This window comes from Notolepis coatsorum (genome assembly GCF_963971535.1).
Source record: "Notolepis coatsorum genome assembly, chromosome: 1".
Classification (NCBI taxonomy): Eukaryota; Metazoa; Chordata; class Actinopteri; order Aulopiformes; family Paralepididae; genus Notolepis; species Notolepis coatsorum.
This window is the reverse complement of record NC_140165.1, coordinates 61642733-61667069: the sequence shown is the minus strand read 5'-3', so window position 1 is coordinate 61667069 and position 24337 is coordinate 61642733. Positions and strand designations below refer to the sequence as shown.

The 24337-nt window shown below is 45.9% G+C and overlaps 1 protein-coding gene across 1 annotated transcript in view; it reads left to right on the top strand.

Moving 5' to 3' along the window:
* mcf2la (mcf.2 cell line derived transforming sequence-like a) overlaps positions 1–24337 on the top strand; it is a 325483-nt gene that overhangs the window by 140326 nt on the left and 160820 nt on the right. Inside the window, 1 exon segment of the mRNA XM_084322780.1 lies at positions 11670–11784. Within this exon segment, the coding sequence (XP_084178906.1) occupies positions 11670–11784 (115 nt within the window).

Sequence of the window (24337 nt, the reverse complement as noted above, 5' to 3'; positions counted from 1 at the left end):
GACGGGCAAAGAGCCGCATGCGGCTCGCGAGCCGCGGGTTGGCCACCCCTGCACTAGGGCCTCTGTGGTCGGGGAAACCTGGTCGTTAAGGTCAGACATAATTTTACTTTCTACTTTTACCGCGTTTACCGTTTGTAGAAGGCTAGGTAGTTGACTGACAGCGTAATCCTCTAAGTACTGAGGTGGCTGTCGCCTGCGCTGCGGGCGTTCTACGTTAGGAGGACCGTTTCGTGGAGTGTTCATCATAGGCCATTTTAATATTAATAACACTATATTAATATTACACTAGTTACCCTCCGGCTCGAAGGACCAATTGTAACTGAGGGGTACAATTCCCTGACTGTATTGATAAGTATGGTATTATTAAACCACTACCTCTTGTACTTTAACTTCTGGCCATCCAGTACATGATATAGATATGATGAACACTTTCCCACCTGATGAAACGAAGTCCACACAAATGTATAAATCGAATATTTTATATAGCAAAGGGTATATACAACGTTCACTTAATGACATTTATGATTTGAAATGCACTTGTATGGCAAATGAGTATTCGTAGGTAAATCAACATTGAATGTCCAATCTCTGGTTACGCAGGGAGCAAATATACAACCTGGTTCTTTAGGGAACTATAGCGATGGTACTTAAATGATTATAGCTGGATACACTAAGGGGGGGGGGGGGGTCCCACTGGTTGTAAGACAGTAGGGGGGGGGTTAGAAGAGCCGCTGGCGGTATCCCATCTGGCCGACGATTTCTTGGGAGAATTCAGAGTCCTGAACACGATGCCCACAGAACCTCGGTCCGCAGATGAATACAGCTGGACCCTCTGGTGGACGGTAGCTGCCGGTCCACAGATGAAGAGACGTGAGGCGACCTCACTCGGGGTAGAGCGCCGTCTCACCTGGACTCCTCTCCGGGGGGTAGTTCCAACACTCAGCAGTGTTGGCCGTTATCCATGGAATAATCAAAGCACCCAAAGCATGTAGATAATCCAAGCCGTGGAAGGCTCGCCGTCGTCCGGGTAAAGTAATCCAATGTACAGGTCCACTCGTCCTGGCCCGGAGCTCCTCGGATGCAAGCACCACACGTGGTCTGCCCAGCCTGGTTAAGACTCCAGATAACGTCAGGAACGATGGGGGTACTGCTCACTTTATAACTCTAACCGAACGATGCACCATACATAATAGACTATTATTAGCTTAATAGAAATACGTCCAACTCGACGGTATAGTGCCAAACTATGACAATTCAACTATTAATCCACACGATGTCTCAATGCCTATTCTGAGGCCAAGTAGGCCTTACTGCACCACACGTGCGTCGTGGGTGAGGCTTCGCGTCTGTTACTAGGTTGGAGGGTAAAGAACTAATGGACTAAAAGAAAGTTCTACTTTACTTGCGCCATATATATATGCGCTGTGAACAAATAGTACCATTCGTATTTCGCCAGACGTATTCCTACGCGGAACCGGGCTTGCCACGACATGTTGGGCGGCACGATTGAACTTGAACCAAGGGGCATGGCTGCTGGCGCCAGGTTCTCGTCCAATGGTAGAATGAAACTATTATGGGCTGTTTAGTAGACTAAAGGGATATTCAGTGCATATTGTACAAGGAATATACAGGGGATATCAAACGATATACAAATACTATTAAATATATATCCATAAATAAATATATATATTCGGTTTAATCTGATCCTTCACAACAGAGCTGAACTTGGCCACACAGTCGTGTGTGTATAGTGAGTACAGCAGGGGGCTCAGAACACAGCCCTGGGGGGACCCGATGCTCAGGGTGATGGTGTTGGAGGTCTGACCCCCCACCCTGACCGCCTGGGGCCTTTCGCTCAGAAAGTCCAGTATCCAGGCGCTCAGAGCGGAGCTCAGACCCAGCTCGATCAGCTTGTCCACCAGTCTGGTGGGGACTATGGTGTTGAACGCTGAGCTGTAGTCAATGAACAACAGTCTCACATAGCCCCCCTTCTGTCGGTCCAGGTGAGAGAGGGTGCTGTGCAGTACTTGGGAGACCGCATCATCAGTGGACCTGTTTGGCCTGTATGCAAATTGCATAGGGTCCATATCACTGGGGAGGGAGGCACAAATGTGATCCTTGACCAGCCTCTCGAAACATTTCATGGCCACAGAGGTGAGTGCCACCGGTCTGTAGTCATTGAGACATGTTTGGGAGGGTTTCTTTGGTACAGGGATGATGGTAGACATCTTGAAGCAGGCAGGGACCACTGACTCCGCCAGGGATCATTTGTGTCTTCAATTTATCAGCATATGTCCGTTTTTCAAGTTTTACAGCCTTGCGCAGAGTATAGACTGTAGCCTTATACTCCTCCATGTTTCCTGACTCTCTGCCCAGGTTGTAGGCAGTGGTGCGGGATATCAGAGCTGCTCTGATAGTACTATCCACCCACGGTTTCTGATTTGGGAAGACCTGCACCTTTTTAGTAGGGACAATACTATCAGCCAGTGTTGTAATGAAGCTCACAACGGTGTCCGCGAATTCGCTGACGTCACTGGCGCTTCCTTGAAACATCCCCCAGTCTGCGTCCTCGAGAGCGTCCTGAAGCGTGGCCTCTGATTGGTCGGTCAATTTTTTTGTCTCACGTGACACGACGGCGTCACGTGATCTTTGTTTGTAAACGGGATAGAGGAAGATGGCGTCATGATCGGACGTGCTGGTATCCCCCGCCAACGGCGGAGCCGGTACAGCCTTGTAGCCGGCTCTGAACGGGGTGTAGCAGTGGTCGAGCGTATTCCCTCCTCTGGTGGAGCAGGCGATGTGCTGAAAGAAGGATGGCATCACTTTTTTCAGATTTCCCTGATTGAAATCTCCAGCTACGATCATGGCTGCGTCCGGGTGCTTGATCTGGTGTTTGTTGAGATTCTCCGCCAGTTCCGCCAGGGCCCTGACGGTGTTTGCTTGGGGAGGGATGTATACTGCAGTCATGATGACCGCTGTAAACTCTGTGATCACAATAGTCTCTTATTCTCTCATTGGACTAAACTTCTAGTGAATAAAATAATAGCGACATTACACTATTCCTCATGTTGCCAAGGACCCCCTGGAACCCTGTCATGGACCCCCTGGAACCCTTTCAAGGACCCCACTTTGAGAACTACCAGCCTAAATCTTGTGGTTGCATTTAGTGCAGTTGCCTTTAGCCCGTTTCTCTCCGGAAGTAAAGATGATGTTTAGATGTAATTAGACAGCTCTACAGATTTGGGAAGACCCGCACCTTTTTAGTAGGGACAATACTATCAGCCAGTGTTGTAATGAAGCTCACAACGGTGTCCGCGAATTCGCTGACGTCACTGGCGCTTCCTTGAAACATCCCCCAGTCTGCGTCCTCGAGAGCGTCCTGAAGCGTGGCCTCTGATTGGTCGGTCAATTTTTTTGTCTCACGTGACACGACGGCGTCACGTGATCTTTGTTTGTAAACGGGATAGAGGAAGATGGCGTCATGATCGGACGTGCTGGTATCCCCCGCCAACGGCGGAGCCGGTACAGCCTTGTAGCCGGCTCTGAACGGGGTGTAGCAGTGGTCGAGCGTATTCCCTCCTCTGGTGGAGCAGGCGATGTGCTGAAAGAAGGATGGCATCACTTTTTTCAGATTTCCCTGATTGAAATCTCCAGCTACGATCATGGCTGCGTCCGGGTGCTTGATCTGGTGTTTGTTGAGATTCTCCGCCAGTTCCGCCAGGGCCCTGACGGTGTTTGCTTGGGGAGGGATGTATACTGCAGTCATGATGACCGCTGTAAACTCTCGGGGAAGGTGGAAAGGGCGACATAGAATGGAGAGATGGTCCATGTCCGGGGAGCATGAACGGGAGAGTACCTTTACCTCCTTGGGGCCAACCCAGCCGTTGTTGGTAATGAGGCAGACCCCCCCGCCGACGCTCTTACCGGAGGCTTCCGTGCGATCCGCTCGGAAGACGGTGAAGGAGTCCGAGGGAGAGACGCTGTGATCCGGAGTCGCTGGTTTCAGCCATGTCTCCGTAAAGCACAAGATGTTGACGTCTCGTACTTCTCGTTGGAATCCGTCCCTCGCTCTCAGATCGTCCATCCTCCCCTCCAACGAACGTGCATTCGCCAGAAAGATTGATGGAATTGCCGGGCGGTAAGCAGATCTTTTTAACCTCAGTCTGATTCCTCCTCTCTTCCCTCTGTGTTTCTTCTTGCCGACTCCTTTGTCCTTGTCCCGCCTGATCTCCGGTGGCCAATCTAGGCATAAAGTGTCTCTAAACTCCTCTTTGAGTCCGGAGTTTAGGTCAATAAGTGACTGGCGGTCGTATGACGTCCCCGCCAGTGATGTTTCCATAAAAAAAGTAGTAAAAACAAACATAATAACTAAAAGTGTGCACAATCGTTGCTGATTGAAACCGACAGCGACTAACCTGCGTCACGCCATCATACAGATTCTATAACTATATTGCCTGATCTGAGAAGATGATTATTGTAACTAACTGTACAATACAACTGTCTTTACTGTAGGTGTGGAGATAATGAGACAGTGAGACCTGTGATCACAATAGTCTCTTATTCTCTCATTGGACTAAACTTCTAGTGAATAAAATAATAGCGACATTACACTATTCCTCATGTTGCCAAGGACCCCCTGGAACCCTGTCATGGACCCCCTGGAACCCTTTCAAGGACCCCACTTTGAGAACTACCAGCCTAAATCTTGTGGTTGCATTTAGTGCAGTTGCCTTTAGCCCGTTTCTCTCCGGAAGTAAAGATGATGTTTAGATGTAATTAGACAGCTCTACAGAAGACAGCTCTACAGAACACAGCTCTACAGAACACAGCTCTACAGAACACAGCTCTACAGAAGACAGCTATACAGGAGACAGCTCTACAGAAGACAGCTCTACAGAACACAGCTCTACAGAACACAGCTCTACAGAATACAGCTCTACAGAACACAGCTCTACAGAACACAGCTCTACAGAAGACAGCTATACAGGAGACAGCTCTACAGAAGACAGCTCTACAGAAGACAGCTCTACAGAAGACAGTTCTACAGAAGACAGCTCTACAGAAGACAGTTCTACAGAAGACAGCTCTACAGAACACGGCTCTACAGAACACAGCTCTACAGAAGACAGCTCTACAGAAGACGGCTCTACAGAACACGGCTCTACAGAACACAGCTATACAGAAGACAGCTCTACAGGAGACAGCTCTACAGAAGACAGCTCTACAGAAGACAGTTCTACAGAACACAGCTATACAGAAGACAGCTCTACAGAAGACAGCTCTACAGAAGACAGTTCTACAGAAGACAGCTCTACAGAAGACAAGCGCGCCGGCTGTTGTGGAGGGGGGGGGGGCAACCGCGGGGGGGCGGGGACGCTCTCTCGTTATCGGTACACAGTGCGAGAAGAGCATTTATGCAGGTGAACACCAGAAAAGTCCTGTGTCAGTGGTCCCTGCCTGCTTCAAGATGTCTACCATCATCCCTGTACCAAAGAAACCCTCCCCAACATGTCTCAATGACTACAGACCGGTGGCACTCACCTCTGTGGCCATGAAATGTTTTGAGAGGCTGGTCAAGGATCACATTTGTGCCTCCCTCCCCAGTGATATGGACCCTATGCAATTTGCAGAGCAGACCTCTAGTGAACTAGACACTACAGACACAGAGGAGAGCAGACCTCTAGTGAACTACAGACCCAGAGGAGAGCAGAGCTCTAGTGAACTACAGACACAGAGGAGAGCAGACCTCTAGTGAACTACAGACACAGAGGTGAGCAGACCTCTAGTGAACTACAGACACAGAGGAGAGCAGACCTCTAGTGAACTACAGAGGTGAGCAGACCTCTAGTGAACTACAGATCCAGAGCAGACCTCTAGTGAACTACAGACACAGAGGAGAGCAGACCTCTAGTGAACTACAGACACAGAGGAGAGCAGACCTCTAGTGAACTACAGACACAGATGAGAGTAGACCTCTAGTGAACTACAGACACAGAGGAGAGCAGACCTCTAGTTAACTACAGACACAGAGGAGAGCAGACCTCTAGTGAACTACAGACGCAGAGGAGAGCAGACCTCTAGTGAACTACAGACACAGAGGAGAGCAGACCTCTAGTGAACTACAGACACAGAGCAGACCTCTAGTGAACTACAGACACAGAGGAGAGCAGACCTCTAGTGAACTACAGACACTACAGACACAGAGGAGAGCAGACCTCTAGTGAACTACAGACACAGAGGAGAGTAGACCTCTAGTGAACTACAGACACAGAGGAGAGCAGACCTCTAGTGAACTACAGACCGAGAGCAGACCTCTAGTGAACTACAGACAGAGAGCAGACCTCTAGTGAACTACAGACACAGAGCAGACCTCTAGTGAACTACAGACACAGAGGAGAGCAGACCTCTAGTGAACTACAGACACAGAGGAGAGCAGACCTCTAGTGAACTACAGACACAGAGCAGACCTCTAGTGAACTACAGACACAGAGGAGAGCAGACCTCTAGTGAACTACAGACACAGAGGAGAGCAGACCTCTAGTGAACTACAGACACAGAGCAGACCTCTAGTGAACTACAGACACAGAGGGGAGCAGACCTCTAGTGAACTACAGACACAAAGGAGAGCAGACCTCTAGTGAACTACAGACAGAGGAGAGCAGACCTCTAGTGAACTACAGACACAGAGGAGAGCAGACCTCTAGTGAACTACAGACACAGAGGAGAGCAGAATTCTAGTGAACTACAGATATAGAGGAGAGCAGACCTCTAGTGAACTACAGACACAGAGGAGAGCAGACCTCTAGTGAACTACAGACACAGAGGAGAGCAGACCTCTAGTGAACTACAGACACAGAGGAGAGCAGACCTCTAGTGAACTACAGACACAGAGGAGAGCAGACCTCTAGTGAACTACAGACACAGAGGAGAGCAGACCTCTAGTGAACTACATACACAGAGGAGAGCAGAACTCTAGTGAACTACAGACACAGAGGAGAGCAGACCTCTAGTGAACTACAGACACAGAGCAGACCTCTAGTGAACTACAGACACAGACACATCCCGGGGGAAACCGGCGGATATTGACGCGAGGAAATCAGGAAGTCAGACGTGTTTGGGTCTCTTCTATGAAAGAAGGAGACCCAGGGCTTTCGATGGGCTTTATAATTTTATAAAACTACACTACCCAGCTCACGCCAGCCCCTGCCAAACTTGGAGCCATCTGGCGCGATTTTTTTTTTTTTACATAACTTTTCCGTGATTATGTCTCACGGGTCAAACAAACCTGAATGTTATTGCCATAAAATAGAAAGTAGTTTGTTTCTTTACCTTTCTGTGAACGTCTAGGAAAAGAAGCAAAAAAGTAACTGTACTTATAGTAGATTTCATTCACGGTCTTTGCTGCCCTGTCAGGGGCGCCTGGTGGTATTACATGCAGGGTGAACTCTGCCATTGGAAAGAGGAGATTTGGCCCGATCCATAGATGTATGACTTGGCCATAATAAGGTAATTTATAGGCCTGATATTCTATATTCATATTTCAAATAGCATGTGTCCGGATGGCAAAATTCAGTACTGTATCTACAAAACCCCCTATAAATTATTTGCCCTTTATTCATTTGCTTAGATCTTTTGTACACTTGATCTCAAGAAGGTGCTCAATGAGCTCAATGGCAATGTCTCATGTCTGGTCAATGTTAGCATGATATTCACCGTCAAAGATGAAAAAGAAAAAGTATAATAATAATTTATATTCTCCTTTGGTTCATTACAATTTACTCAAGCATAGTAACAGACACAATATTCCTGACACTGGGAATACATTCACTGAGATCCATAGATGTCCCTAGATACCAAGAACATGCTAATTAACCTTGTAGAAGTGGAGCAATCTTCCATTTACTTGGATATGTACTTTTAGGCAAATTTTCTGAAGATATGGCTAGGGCTTAAGAGGTTAATCAAACATTTATTTGGGGGAAAAGCAATGGTTTTATTTCACATCTTTCTAAAAGCTCTGGACATAAAGATTTCAACTATAGCACCTTTTAAGTTTATCCGCAAATTCTATTTTACTCTTATAAAGATGCATAGAATTTCCAAAGATAATTCTCCAAAGAAGATTCTCCAAACTATCCAAGAACTAAAGATGGAACATTTGTTTTGGTAGTGTGATATGCTGAAAGGTTTGTGGCCCTTTAAGGTCTCCATGGTTATTGTGAGCAGGTTCCTTGACCCAGACGACCCTGTAACCCGTCAGAACAACAATTTAAAACGTAAACATCGTTCTGACAATCGGGTTGTTCTTGAGTTCCCCAAAAGACGACCCTTTCAGAGGCACAAGGCTCTTTGCAGTGAGACCGATGAGATTAGATGTAATTAATTTTTCAATTCTATATAAAAACAGATCAGATTAGGTTGTTAACATCACCGTATGACTGTGGTTCTTAATTAAACTTGTTCTCACGTGATCCACGTTTTCAAAATACTTTCAAAATGGCTATTGTTGTTGGTGTGTTTCTAAACAATGTCACAAGAGATGGAGGATGTTATATCATTGAAATAACCATCACATGATTCATACAACTGAATAGCATCCCTTGTCTTCTTGCTTTGGTATGAAGTTATGAACTGATATTAACTGGTATGATCCGGTATGAACTGATATTAACTGGTATGATCCGGTATGAACTGATGTGAACTGGTATGAACTGATATGAACCGGTATGCACTGGTATGATCCGGTATGAACTGATGTTAACTGGTATTGATGAGGAGATGGCTAATCAACTCACTACATATATTTCAAATCACAAAAACGATGGTGTTTAAAATGCTAAACAGTTAACACATTGATTGCCAGCCATGCGGAGCACTAAAAGCCTCCGTATGCCAGTGTCCACTTCAATGATAGAGCTCTCATATTTGCAAACGCATAAACTATGTCTTAAATTATGGCTATGTGTCTAATCTGGCCGTCGCTTATCAATGACTTGTTTGCAGTCAACATTGTCGAAACGGATTGTTTTTTAATCGGTTCATTTCCGTTTTATACCATTTTGAAAAACACTTGTTTTTTTTTAAGTTTCAAGAAAATATAAAGATTCTGTGCTAATCGCCCTTTACTGGAATATTCTGGAATACACAAAAAACGTTGACATTTTTCGGCCTATTTATGAATCGTTTTCAAATAAACGCTAGATTATCGATAGTATATGTGTACTTATGCACGCTATAGAAGTGAGCTGAAAAATCGATTCTCTCATTTCCTGATCAGCGCACACACACACACGCACACACACAAAAAGTTCTGATTATCCTAAGACTGGTAAAATAGATTCCTTACCTCAGATGAGATGTTCTCCAAAAAGATTATTCCAATTCCTGATCGCCATTTCAAATATCGATCGCGTTTATTGATCCAACGCTGGGTACTGGAAATATGTATTCCACGCTGTTTTAAGGCTCTGCAATGACTTCGATCCTCTCGGGTGACTTGTCTGAGAAGTAAAATGAGGAAGCTGGACCCCCCCCATGTGTTTCATTCAGTCTAATCCAATGGGGTGCAGTACAACAGGCAGAGACGATAGGGGGCGGTATTTTCCCAATGGAGCTCAGAGAGAGTTTGCAGCACTAACGTGAGACTAGATTGATGAAATATGAATTCAAATCGCTAATAAAAAAAAGCGAGATTTATCGTCGCTGGCACTCAACGGTCGGCATGAACTAACGAGAAATATCGTCGCTGGCACTCAATGTGTTAAAGGACCACCATCTAAATATGAGTTTTACATTTACTCATCAGCACACATAATTTACTCATCAGCACACATCATTTACTCATCAGCACACATAATTTACTCATTAGCACACATCATTTACTCATCAGCACACATCATTTACTCATCAGCACACATCATTTACTCATCAGCACACATCATTTACTCATCAGCACACATCATTTACTCATCAGCACACATAATTTACCTTACATTCTGAAGGTACCTGTAAGACCTCTGTAAAAGGAACCTCATGACATTCTTAAGCTCTTAACAGGCGGGCAGAAAAGTGGTAATATTTTTACTTTAACTTGAGGACTGCATACTTCCTTTGTAAAGCTTATCTTTATACTTTATGCTTATAGCATGTGCATAAGCCTGGTCTCGTTTGAAAGATAGCATTCTGAGGTTACTAATACAAAAATCACTTTTAGTGTCAAAGAAATAGAGTAACATAGGTCTGACCTTGAGTTGAACTTGTGTACTCACATTTGTCTGTAGTCGTTGCAATATCCCCCAAAAATATATAAAAAGAAATAGGAAATAAGGTATAGGTATAATCTGGAAAACACCGCGGATCCATAGCCTTAAGTCTTATGTAGTACAGGTCCAAATTTAAAAAAAATCCGTTCAGAAATGTGTCTTTTAGAGAGATCCGGGTAAACCGTGTGCCAAAAAAACATGCTCTCCAGTATTCCATTTCCTTGTCCACGGCCATTCATTCGGATTTGTTTGGTATCTGTAAGACCTCTGTAAAAAGAACCTCATGACCTTCTGAAGGTACCTGTAAGCCTGATGCTTGGGATATTGAGAAGGGTCTGCCCCATGATCCATCCCTCTGCCCATCTAACCTTGTATTATAGCTTTGTAGTTCCGTACCTTAACTACTGTAATATAGTCTGGGCTGCAACATATCCATCATATCTCAACAAATTACTGTAGTCATAATCCAGAAGGATGATTTCTCACTCTACCAGATATGAACCATCTGCACCTCTGTTCAGCAAATATTCCATATTATCAATTGACAAACTAAAGGCTTTTCAAACATGCTAATTTATATACAAGTTCATAAACAATAGGCAAGATCTTCCGGATACTCTCCATTGTTTCTTTATTTTTTCATCAGAATTTCACTCATATCCAACATAGCATAGTAATCAACTCCACTTACCTTTCTGTCTAGCCATCAATAGTACAACATTAGTTCTAGAGGTCCCAAACTCTGGAACACTCTTAAGTTCATCATTGAGGTCAACAACCTCCTTATCTATCTTTAAAAAGCAACTAAAAGGCCATTTACTTTCATCATAAATCATCAATTTATTAAGTTAGTCCTGTGTAACAGTGTTACCTATATGGCTGGTTCTTCTGTTCTCTTTCTTCATTATATATTTTTCATATGTTATTCTCCTCTCCTTTGCCTCCTTGTACTTCTTTTTCTTTTTTTTCTTATTACTGGCTCTCGTTGCTGTGTTTTGAACATGATATCTATCTGTCTATCCCCCATTTTCTCCTTATAGTGTTTGCCTTATGTCTCTGATCTTGTTTTGAGTTATTTTCTTGACCATGTTTAGTTTACATGTATTTCATTCATATATGATTATGGACATTGATGGGAGTGGAGTGTAACTTTGTACAAGCCCTTTGGGCTTCGTTCCCTCCTATCACTGTTTTTAAATAATGTGCTAAATAAACAAACTAAACTAAGACCTCTGTAAAAAGAACCTCATGCCACCTTTAATTATTCTTAGTGGCTCCAGGAAACATCTCGATGTGGATGCTGCACGTTTTACCTCACCCTGACCTCTACTTGACCTTTGACCTCACCATGGCATCTACTTGACCTTTGACCTCACCCTGACCTCTACTTGACCTTTGTTTTGCCAGGGGGCCGCGGGCTAAACGGCAACCCCATCATCGTCTTCCCAGAATTCCCTGCTTTCAGTGAGCTGGAGGAGGAGGGCTTTCAAAATGTTCTGAGCTACCTGAGCAACGTACCCAGGTGAGATACACACACACACACACACACACACACACACACACACACACACACACACACACACACACACACACACACACACACACACACACACACACACACACACACACACACACACACACATATATATAGACACACACAAATGTTCTGAGCTACCTGAGCAACGTACCCAGGTGAGATACACACACACATTAATAGACATAGACACACACATGATGGTGGAAATGGTGAGCATTGCTGATGTAATTACTAATTATATATACGATATGGCTCGGGGCGACAGTGGCTCGGGAGGTAGAGCAGTTGTCTGGCAATCCGGAGGTTCCCGGTTCAATTCCCGCTCCTCCCGGGCAGCGTGTCGATGTGTCTTTTAGCAAGACACTTAACCCCTAATTGCTCCCGATGAGCAGGTTGGCACCTTGCACGGTTTCCTCCGCCGGCGGTGAATGTGTGAGTGAATGGGTAAATTTTTTACAAATTGTTAAAAAAGCAGCCATTTACCATTTACCATAACATTATTGTACATGCTATCATACAGAGGTATATGGATTATGTGCAGGTGTATAAGTAGGTATGCAGGTATATTCAGACCGATATGGATATATCTGTTGACCTTTAGAGTCTGTGTCTCAGGAGGTAGAGCGGTCTAGAGATAGTGTCTCAGGAGGTAGAGCGGTCTAGAGACAGTGTCTCTGGAGGTAGAGCGGTCTAGAGACAGTGTCTCAGGAGGTAGAGCGGTCTAGAGACAGTGTCTCAGGAGGTAGAGCGGTCTAGAGACAGTGTCTCGGGAGGTAGAGCGGTCTAGAGACAGTGGCGCAGGAGGTAGAGCGGTCTAGAGACAGTGTCTCGGGAGGTAGAGCGGTCTAGAGACAGTGTCTCGGGAGGTAGAGCGGTCTAGAGACAGTGTCTCAGGAGGTAGAGCGGTCTAGAGACAGTGGTGGTGTGTGAATGTGTGAGTGAATGTGAGGCATAAGTAAGCGCTTTGAATAAAAGCTCTATATAAATGCAGATGCTGGTTTCCACCACTAGGTGTCAGTACAGAGCTAGCATTAAGGCTGGCTCAGGAGGTAAAGCGGTCTAGAGACAGTGTCTCAGGGGGTAGAGCTGGTCTAGAGACAGTGGCTCAGGGGGTAGAGCGGTCTAGTTCAAGTTTCTTTATTAGTTGTCATACAGAAGTACAGAATACTTTTATACAAAATGCTTCTTTCTGTTTCGCTCCAGAGACTGCTACTGCTAGGCAAAAATAGATAATAAAATAAGTATAGCAAGTATAAAATAGAAGTCAAGTACGTAGACAAAAATGTTCAGTATATACATATACAATGCTCTATGTAGAGTAGAAGTAACTGAGTTACCATACAATATACTATACAGCAAGGACGCGGGAAGGGGGGGTGCGGCAGGGGCTGCAGCACCCCCTGCTGGATGGGAGTGTAACTGTAACTGCAAGGTTGTTTTGGATTTTATTCCAAATTTGTAACCGAGGCTACTCATGTCACAGAGCGAGCGGCACTGCAGATTTACCCTACTCTTGGAATTCATTCAGATCGTCATAGGGGCGCTGTCTCGATAATGCAGTGTTATTAACAGCGTGTACCCGACGCATGAACCGGTTGGGATTCGAATAGACGCGGCCTGGAAGCGTCAACGCGGAACTGGAAATCCGTTGGTAAAGAAAATAGACACAGCGGATAGTTTTGGGACGCTGAATTCGCAGTAAAGGAATATATGAACAAGCCAGCAGAACTATCCGAGCCCCCGGGAGGGTGGTCGAAGACCTTTTGCATGTCGGCGATCATGTATGCGGGGAACGAATTGCAGAGGGAGGGCGCAACAGCCAGGTGGGGTAAGCTGGGCTGTGATGTGTGCATCAGAACGGTTACATTGTTTGTCTCGCACGCTCAGAGCGCGGAGTTGGGCAGCGGTATCCTCTAGTGCAGTGATTCCCAACCTGGGGTCCGCGGACCTGGGGGTCCGCCAGGGGGCGCAGGGGGTCCGCCAGACCACAGATGATTTGAGTTTTTTTTTTCTTTTTTTTTTTTCAGGGAAATATTTAATTAGCACATTTTTATCATCAGAAGCATGAATAGTCTCTCCACTACAATAAAAAATAAAGATAAATAAATAAACATCTAGACATGATTTTTGAACGTTAACAGTAGGCTACCGGGTAGCCGCTAAAACGCGAATCAGTTGACTGTATCACTTTCCGTAGCTAGCCTAGCACGCTAGTTAACTTTCTCGGCTCGTCTGCAGTCAGCCGCCAGAGTCGAAAATGTGTGACAAACGAAAAGGAGATGACGGTAGCTCATCTGCAAAAAAAGTTAGGACCTACAGCAATCGCGAAAATTACATCACCATGGGCTTCACTGAGGGACCTGACAAACGACCCGAGTGTGTGATTTGTGGAGAAAAGTTGGCAAACTCGAGCCTGAAGCCCAGCAAGCTGAAGAGACATCAGGCGTCTAAGCACCCAGAAACCGTTGGGAAGGATCCGGACTTTTTTCGGAGGAAAGAACAGTCTCTCAAGCAGTAGCGGCTGCTGGTTCTCTCTCCACTAGGGGCGCTATACCAAAACATTTTGCAAACATGTACAGTACCACGCAACCGACTCATGGCAAGACGTGAGCGATTCGACTCACGCTCACGGCAATGAATCGGCTCTTATGAACGAGTCGCTCAGCTGTTACTACAACAACACACAACCAGTCAAATAAAGTATAGTCTAATTCACAACTTGAAACACAATATATAAATAGAAAAGTTAGAAACAAAACTCGCTCCGTCTCCAAACACACGCAGATCTCTCACTCTCTCTCCTTCTCTCTCTCACACACAGCGCGACGTGGAATCGATTCGTTACACAATCAGACCTAGTATATACGTATTATATACCATTATACCAAGAATAACTTCAGTATGAGTACAGGGCTGTACACATATTTTGCATATTGTTAAACGAGCCAAGGCTAGCTATTAAACTATCGATATGAATCGAAAATCTGGGACCCTGATGTAAACAAGACAAACGTCTTTCTCTGGTCTGCATCCCCTTAACAATTGTGTGTATTGAGCCGTACTGTATTGTACCCATTCTGCAATCTGTTAATAAAGTTTTCATTCATTCATTCATTCAAACATAGACGATATTGAACAGCTATAATCCACGTATTTTCAATCCAAAAGAGAGAGAGAGAGAGAGGAGAGAGAGAGAGAGAGAGAGAGAGAGAGAGAGAGAGAAGAGAGAGAGAGAGAGAGAGAGAGAGAGAGAGAGAGAGAGAGAGAGAGAGAGAGAGAGAGAGAGAGAGAGAGAGAGAGAAGAGAGAGAGAAGAGAGAGAGAGAGAGAGAGAGAGAGAGAGAGAGAGAGAGAGCATTTTAGTAACGTTACATTTTCAACAAGATTTCTGCTATTTAAACACTTCATGGAAACGGGGTAACGTTAACCTTATGTCGACTGTAGTATTGTATGACCTCGACATAACGTTATAACGTTAACGTTACTCCGTTTCCATGCAGTAATTATAAAAGTGGCCAGCTAAGCTAACGGAGCTAACAGCTAGCAGTAGCTAACGTTAGCTGAAAGCTGTAACGTTACAACGAATCAGCTGTTGATATTATGCGGCATCAGTAGACAACGTATCATGTATTAAACTAGAGTTAAGATCGCTAATCTACCTTGTTGTTGGCTTGTTGATAAAGTATATCCACTCCATGGCATTGTCCATCCAGCCTGTGTTGATGTCCATCCATTGTCCATGCATGTCCCTCCTTTGTCCATGTCCGCCTCGAACAGCCTGCAAACTACCTGGTGTTCTATCGCCCTGCTCTAAGACAAACTCTAACCTTAACCAACTTTGAAAGAGTGCCTAAGCCTAACCGTTGAAAGAACTTGCCATCACGCTCCAAGACAAATATCTGCATCACACAACACAACAACAGCATAAACTCATGTTGCAAACTGCGGTTACGGAAAGTACCGCATCGGCCAATCAGAGAGATTTTAGACGCTCGGCTGCTTGCTAGGTCGTTTCAAACCAGCGCCCGAATATTTTATGGTATTTTATTAGGAGGGGGGTCCAGGAATTTCATCAGAGATGTTGGGGGTCCCTGGGGGAAAAAAGGTTGGGAACCGCTGCTCTAGTGAACGAGAGTGTTGGTTATGACGTGACAGACAGTGGAGCTGTTTGCAGATAGCGAGCATTTTGACGTGTTGCGTGGTGGCGATGTCTCGCAGACAATACAACTACAAGTATAATTATATAATATATATATTTTATAAAAAAAAGAAAAAAGATTTAAAAAAATAAATAAAAAAATCTAAAACGATCGATATCTCAGCACCCCCACTTCCCGCGTCCCTGCTATACAGTGCAAAGCAGAAGTGGGATGAGGTACAATTTAGGTACAATATAATTTACAGTAAGGTGTAATGAGGTATGGGTTGTAGTGCAAATTCTTTACCGATAAATATAAAGTGTGCTTAGGTGTACTAAAGTGGTTAAAGTGGGTGCTGCAGTGAGTTGTATGTTGTTTTTTTTTTTTATCTTTTTCCCCCTCCTTTTTCCGATTTTTCTCCCATCCCACTGTTAGTCGTTATGCCAATTCCCAACCCCCTTCCTGGTTGTTGCGCACTTTCCCCTACTGTTGGTCCGAGAGGCCGGAGACTGTCACATCCTTTCCTCCAACGCATGTGCAGCCAGCCGGCAGCCAGCCTGGCCGCGCAGATTCTCACTGGGAGAGTGTAACGTGTGGGAGGCCGCACTACCTCTCTCCAGATCCTACCCTTGCTGAGCAGGCGCCCCGACCGAACTGTAGGGGTCGCTGTCCACAACGCCCAGGACCCACCCGCCAGCTTTCCCCACCCCCTAATACTGCCAATTGTATTAGTGTGAACGGCCAGCCAAGCTGGTGACAACGCCGGGAGCTGGATTCGAACCCAGCGTCTCCAGCGTTGGTGACGAACGCAATCTCCGCTACGCCACCTGACCGCCCTGAGTTGTATGTTTAAAGTGAGTGTGTGCATGTGGATGTGTGTGCTGTGAGTGCATTTGATGGTTGTTACATAGTGTTATTGTTCGTTGAGCATCCTGATGGCCTGATTTGATTTGATAGTTTATTTGGTAGGGACAACACAATGAACATCAAGTACAAAATACAAAATGTAGACATTAGCAAGAGCTAATTTACACCCGTAGTCCCTAAACAGGAGACATAAAAAACTCTTTCAATAAATAAATAAATAGCCTGCTTAAGGTAAAAGCATTGTGACAATCAATGAAAAAAACAACAATAAAAACAAGAAACAAGTTACATAGCTAAATTAGATTTAAAATGATCACAGTTCTGGTTTGCCTTGAGATGCAGTTTAAGATGGGTCTTGAACATGGAGTATGTGGGGCACTCTCTAATCGCAACTGGTAGGCTATTCCAGTAGTTACCACCTTTAACAGAGAACACAGTTTTTGCAAAGGTAGTATACCGAAAAGGCACCTTACAGTCCCCTCTACTGATGGCCCTGGTGGTAATGCCAGTGTCTCCTTTTTGTTGGATGAACTCATTCAATGGGGGAGAGGCAAGTCCATGCAGAACCTTGTACATGAAGCAAGTATATTTGAAAACTTGGAAATTCTCGAAACTTAGCATGTTATGTTTTTCTAAGATATTAGTGGTGAAATGAATTTGGTTTCCTATCAAATACTTTTATGGCTTTTTTGTAGAGTAATTCTATTGGTGTAAGAGTAGTGACATATGAAAGAGACCAGTTGATAAAACAGTACTCAATGTGTGATAAAATCATTGAATGCAGAAACATCCTTGCAGCATTAACGTTAGGTTATAACTATAACCAAGTTCTGTTAATTACTTAACACAGTCAAGTTTAACATAGAAAACTTCAGGCAGATCAGGCCCTGCCTACCAGTTCTGTCTCATTAGGGGCTCTGCTTGGCATCACTCTGCACTATCTCGCGTACGTGCACGCGCACTGAATAAATTCCACAAATGTACCTTTAATACCAGTATTAGTCTGACCACACCGACCCCGCATCCCTCACATGCAGCAGGCTGCGACTGGTCAAGGAGCCACAGTCTGATGTGGCCGACAGTAGGGCATCCTGCTGATGAGGCCAAGGTGGTTCCTCGACATCCTCGAACAGGGCGCCCCATGGAGCCATTTCCCCCCCCTCCGGGGTCTCCTGAGGAGGGATACTCTCCTCCACGGGACCATCATACAAAAACCCGTCCGCCTCGTCCATGAAGTCCTCAGTTTCCATTGGAAATCCAGAGCCGGACGCATCTTCGCTGGTCTCCAGCAGTTCCCCAAACCCAGGCCGTTCGCGCCTGCATGCTACCATCTTGCAACGTGAACGGGCAGACGCGAAAAGTTTGCGTCGCAAATCCTCTGGCTCCAAGACAACCCCCCGTTCACCAGCGGGCGATTCCCCGGAACCAGAGGAACCAGAGTCGAGATCAGGCCATCGCCGGAGCGACGGCACCGACTCCTCGGCTCTTCGGTGAGGCAAACTATCCACCGGCTGCCTCCTGGGCTGGGTCGGCAACCACAAAAGTGGCAACAGCCCAGCACCAAGGCGCACGACGGAGGCGGGAATGGAGAACCGCTGGTGAAGAGTAGGTCTAGCGGGTCTACTCTCCGCGGAATACATTATGACCCAACTTTTTCTTGTACAACAGATGTGAGAGAAGAAAAAATTAAGCACAATGTAAACTCGTCACAACTCTTTTCAACTAACAACACGTCAAGTGGGGTACTACCAGGCACTTCCTTGTGGTGAAAGCTTGGGAAGGAGGAGAGCAGGTGACCACACACCTGCTTATGAAGGTAAGCTGATGAGGGGTGTGGTCAGACTAATACTGGTATTAAAGGTACATTTGTGGAATTTATTCAGTGCGCGTGCACGTACGCGAGATAGTGCAGAGTGATGCCAAGCAGAGCCCCTAATGAGACAGAACTGGTAGGCAGGGCCTGATCTGCCTGAAGTTTTCTATGTTAAACTTGACTGTGTTTGTTACTTTCTTCACGTGACTTTTGAAGGTCAATGTAGAGTCCAATGTGACCCCAAGATACTTGAACTCATTTACAATGTCCAGCTCCGCCTCTCCCAGAAACACATTAGAGTGAGTGACCTCTTCTGGTGACTTTGTGAACATCATACACACTGTTTTCTTGGTGTTAAGTGAAATACATGATTTTGTTAGCCAGTCTTGAACATGGGTCATTGCAGATGTCAGAGTTGCAGAGGCATCTTGTATTGATTTTGCAGATGTAAAGATTACCCAGTCGTCAGCATACATTTAGACATTGGTGTTATGGCATGCATCGGGTAGGTCATTGATAAATAATGAGAATAGTATTGGCCAGTGGTGCAGTCATAATATGGGCCAAGGCCAAACACCACGTGCACGTGCGCTCCCGCGCACGCGCATACATGTTCCCTCGGTTGCGCACAGAACAGATGATTATTATGCATAACAATATTTTAAATGTAATTGTAGTTACAATTTCTTTAATTGAATTAACTTAAACTAGAAAAGTAAATACAAACTAAATTAACAATGTAACTTAGAGTTAGTTTACTGAAGGACAATTTCCTTCAGACTGAAGCACAACTTGTCTCATCCTTCCAGTCGGGAGATCAAGCAACCCCCCACCTACAGGGCTTGTATTTTGGTTGTCGGTATCCTATTATTATGCAAAGTCTAGGTGATCTAAGTCTAAGTGCCGGCCGGGGTATACGGCGCGACGAGTCATTTTTGTGTGCGCGCAATGATGTGCACGCACGCACACAAAAATGACTCGACGCGCCGTATACCCCGGCCGGCACTTATCACCTAGACTTTGCATAATAATAGGATACCGACTGCCTCAGTGACGTAGCCTAAACGGCGTTTAACCGCGTTTGACCACCACTGCATGCCTGGTATTGGCCCAAGACTTGAACCCTGTGGAAGGCCTGTATAACAGTCAAGGTAGGGAGATTTGACACCATCAACACAAACACATTGCTTTCTACTGGATAGATATGATTTCATCCACAATAGAGCTCTTTCAGAGAAATTAAAATGTCTAAGTGTAGAAGGGTGGATTATCCCTGCTTGTGGGAGTAGTAGTACACAGACACTGGGTAGTAGGATACTATAGTATTGGACCTATAAGTACCCCCGTCTTTGGCCCGGAACGTCGTTCTGGAGGGCTTGCAGCTGGAGTGGATGGGGCCCAGGATTTACTAACCTGGTGACTGGTACTCTGGTCTCCCTCGCCTTCCAAGGCGGTCAGCAGTAGCTCTCCACACACCCTCACTTCCCCCAGTTCCTCCGACAGCCCTCCCACACCCAGTGACTGTCAGTTCAATAGTATTATTGGGCTTCCCTTTAAGCAGTACCCTTCCTTGACCACCTGTATAGACCCTTCAAATGCTATTCTGTAAATGGGGTGTAAGGGTTAAATAATTATGCAGTAACAATATTTACCCAGGGTTAGAATAGCAAATGGAAATTGGAAGAAACAGACACACACAATGATCCCGATAATGTCTACTTTATATAGAAGCCTGGTCATGTTATCCATTACACTGTCATTCATTAATACATGGCACCGGGTGCTCTTGCTATTATAATGTAGGGGAAACTCTTCCCACCATAGGCACTGAGTGCTCAATAGATTAAAACACCCCGCTTGTACTAGGGGAACCCAGGCATAAAATAGAGACACATTGGGAGTTCAAAGAACCAAATAATCCAATAATCAAATAACCAAATAACAAAATAAAACAAGTAAATGTGGGCCCACGTTACCAAAAGAAAACCTAACCTAAGCCGGCTTAAATTGTTCGGGGTACCCCTTAGACACTGGTTGTTAGCGTTCACTTGAATGGACGTTGCTGTTGATTCACGTGGTACCGTTAGTACTTAGCCAAGATGGCGGACCCACTCTTGTCACCGCTCGTCCAGGTGACAAGATGGCGTCTGCGATCCGCGAGCACAGCCAGCAGGCTGGGCGGACAGCATAGGCAGTGGTTAGCTGGAGGAGCGTGCAGTATGGCGTCCTCTGCTGGTGGGAAGAGGCGTCCTCTGTACCGTCTGGGAGACGTCCACCGCTGCTGTTGCTGGCTTGCTTCTGTCGCGCGAGCTAATACTGTTGCTACCCTAAACACAGCTAAGCTTTGGGTCTAAATACACCCTCCTGCTATCTCGGTTACACTGCTAACGCAACGTGGCTGGCTATACCACGGTCTCTTCAGCGCCGCGCGCCCGGTAGTCTACTCAAGTCAGACGGAGCCGCTAGCAGCATACTACTACACCGCACACAGTAACTACTATAACCCGATAACGTTAGACGTTAGTCTCGTTAACTCTAGACGTTAGTCCTTCGGTTCGGTTTCTCTTACTCACACACTATCGCTGATACTTCTAGGATAACCCGTCACTAGCAAGTACTTCTCATCTCCCACTGCTCGTTCCAGCGGGGCACTCTTCTTGTCCCCCGCCGCTCGTTCCGACGGGGCTCCCCAACAACGGGGCTCGTTTGAGCACCCGCCCACTGTAACTGCGACTGATCACTGTCAAGTCCAATGTCGAAGAGAGCTTCCTGCTCCCTTTGCCTCCAGGTAACTCCCTCTTCCTCGTTGCTTGCTTCTCTCCACCGCTCTACCTGCCACCACTGCCACTCCGCCCCCTGCTGGCAACCTCCACTGGTCCCACTCAAGGACCGCTCCAGAAAGGGAAAAAGGGTTCAATGTTATTGTTAGTAATCCATACTGCAGCCGGAGAAGAGTAGCACCTCACCTCGTCGTTAGACTGGGCGAGCTATCCAAAGGAACACTGTTAGGCTATCCAAAGGAACACTGTTAATCACATGTTATACACACACAGGGAAAGTAACAGTTAGTTAGCATTACTGAATACTTTGTAGAATATTCAGGCTGCTACATAAGTTTGGACAATAGAACCTGGTGGTTGACAGTATCAAATGCCCGCTTCAGATCAATGAAGACCGCACCAACACAGTAATGTGTGTCCAGTGAGTATTTTACTTTTTCTAAGAACATACAGTTTGCTGATTCTGTTGAATGATGGGCGCGGAACCCGAATTGCATGGGGTGCAAGAGGGTACAGCTTTTATTTAGATGTTCATTCAATAGCTTTACTACCCACTTCTCAGCTACTTTAAATATGACCAGGAGAATACTGATTGGCCGGTAGTTAGCAATGTCATTTTCTTGTCCAGATTTAAAGATTGGGGCAACCGTGGCCACCTTCAATGCCTGGGGATAGAAGCTTCTTCTGAGTCTTTCTGTGCTTTCCATGAGACTCCTGTATCGTTTGCCTGACCGCAGCAGTTCAAGGAGGCAGTTGTTTGGGTGGCTCGAGTCTTTGATAATTCTCTTAGCCTTGCCCATGCACCGCTTGTTGTAAATGCCCTGGAGAGTGGGAAGCCCCCCTCCAATTGTGCGTTTGGCTGAGCGGGCCACTCTCTTTAGTCTGCTATGGTTTTGTGCAGTGCTATTCCCAAACCAGGAGGTGGTATTGCCAGTCAGTATGCTCTCTATTGTGCATGAGTAGAAGTTCTTAAGGATCTTCTGACTGACTTGGAACTTCCTTAGGCGTCTGAGGAAGTAGAGGCGTTGCCGTGCCTTCTTCACAACACTGTCAATGTGTGAGGTCCATGTCAAGTCATCGGATATGTGGACTCCGAGGTACATAAAACTGTTCACTCTCTCAACCGGTGCCCCGTCGATGCTGAGGGGGCTGTAGTCCCTGACCTCCTAAAGTCCACAATCATCTGCTTTGTTTTGCTGACGTTCAGGGAGAGGCTGTTCTCTTGACACCATCCCGCTAGAACCTTGACCTCCTCCAGGTAGGCCCTCTCGTCGTTTGCAGAGTTCAGGCCCACCACTAATGGGTCGTCAGCAAATTTGATGATTGTGTTGTTGTTCCGCTGTGCCACACAGTCATGTGTGTACAGGGAGTAGAGGAGGGGACTCAGAACACAGCCCTGGGGGGCCCCTATGTTGAGAGTGATGGCTGAGGAGGTGCAGTTGCCTGCTCTCACCACCTGGGGTCCCCCCGTCAGGAAGTCCAAGACCCACTGGCAGAGGTCATAGTTCAAGCCCAGGTCCCTGAGCTTGGCTATGAGTTTGGAGGGAACTATGGTATTGAATGCTGAGCTGTAGTCGATGAACAGCATTCTCACATAGTTCCCCTGCCTCTTGTCCAGGTGTGATGCTGCTGTGTGCAGCACATGGGCTATGGCGTCCTCCGTGGACCTGTTGGGGCGGTATGCAAATTGCAGGGGGTCCAGGTTGATGGGGAGGGAGGAGCAGATGTAGCCCTTCACTAGCTTCTCAAATGGCTATGGAGGTGAGAGCTACAGGGCGGTAGTCGTTGAGGCAAGCAGGCTTGGATTTTTTGGGTACAGGGATAATAGTGGACTTCTTCAGACAGGTGGGGATGACAGCCTGTTCCAAGGACAGGTTAAATATGTCAGTGAATACCGGGGCCAGTTGGTCGGCACAGACTTTTAGGACGCGGCCGGGGATACCGTCCGGTCCTGCTGCCTTCCTGATATTCACTTTCTTGAAGGTCCTCCTCACCTCATGTTCTGTTAACCTGAACACTGAGTCTCCATCAGCAGTGTCCCCCCCCCTCCATTGCAGTGGATTGTAGGCTGGTGCTGTTATTCCCAGCCTCAAACCTCGCATAGAAGGTATTGAGATCATTTGCTAGGGAGATGTCACTGTTCAGCTTGAGGGAGGTGCCTTTGTAATCTGTCATCGTTATGAGGCCCTGCCACATAGCTCTAGAGTCAGCCTGTTCATATTGGAGTAAAATGTTATCCCTGTAGCGCCTCTTTGCCTCTTTCACTGCCCTTCTCACGTTGCATGTCGCCACCTTGTGGTCATTCATGTTGCCTGCCACAAGCCCGGCGTTGTAGGATGAGGTGCACGCTTTCAGAGCCTCACGGACGGATTTGTCTACCCAGGGCTTTTGGTTTGGGTAAACTCTAATTGTGGTAGTGGGGATTGTTTCTTCCACCAAAGTACAAACAAAGAGACAGTGTCTCAGGAGGTAGAGCGGTCTAGACTAGAGACAGTGGCAGGGGCGTCGTTTTGGTATGGCAAGGTATGGCACTCGCCATACCTTGGCAAATTCAAATTTAAAATTAAAAAAAAAAATTACAATTTTTTTATGTTGATTTAGAATTCGACATTATGAACGAAGCTTCTAACTATTCGGTACAGCCCTAGCATGTTTTGATATTGTCAATTATCTCACTTTTACTAGGTGACTTTTACTGTGACTAACTGAAATATGCCACACAAAAAAAGGAAAATGGACGTACAGAAGTTTTTAAATCAAAGGGCAGCAGAGACAAGTGATACAGGGACACAGGTAAGGTCTTACAATTGCTTAGTGATTATAACAGTGCAGTTCAGCATTCAGTAGGGCTGTCCCCGACTAAGGATTTGGATAGTCGACTATGATTGGCCAAATTTTTTATATTTTTTTTTATCATTCCATTTGGGTTGTGGGGGTGCT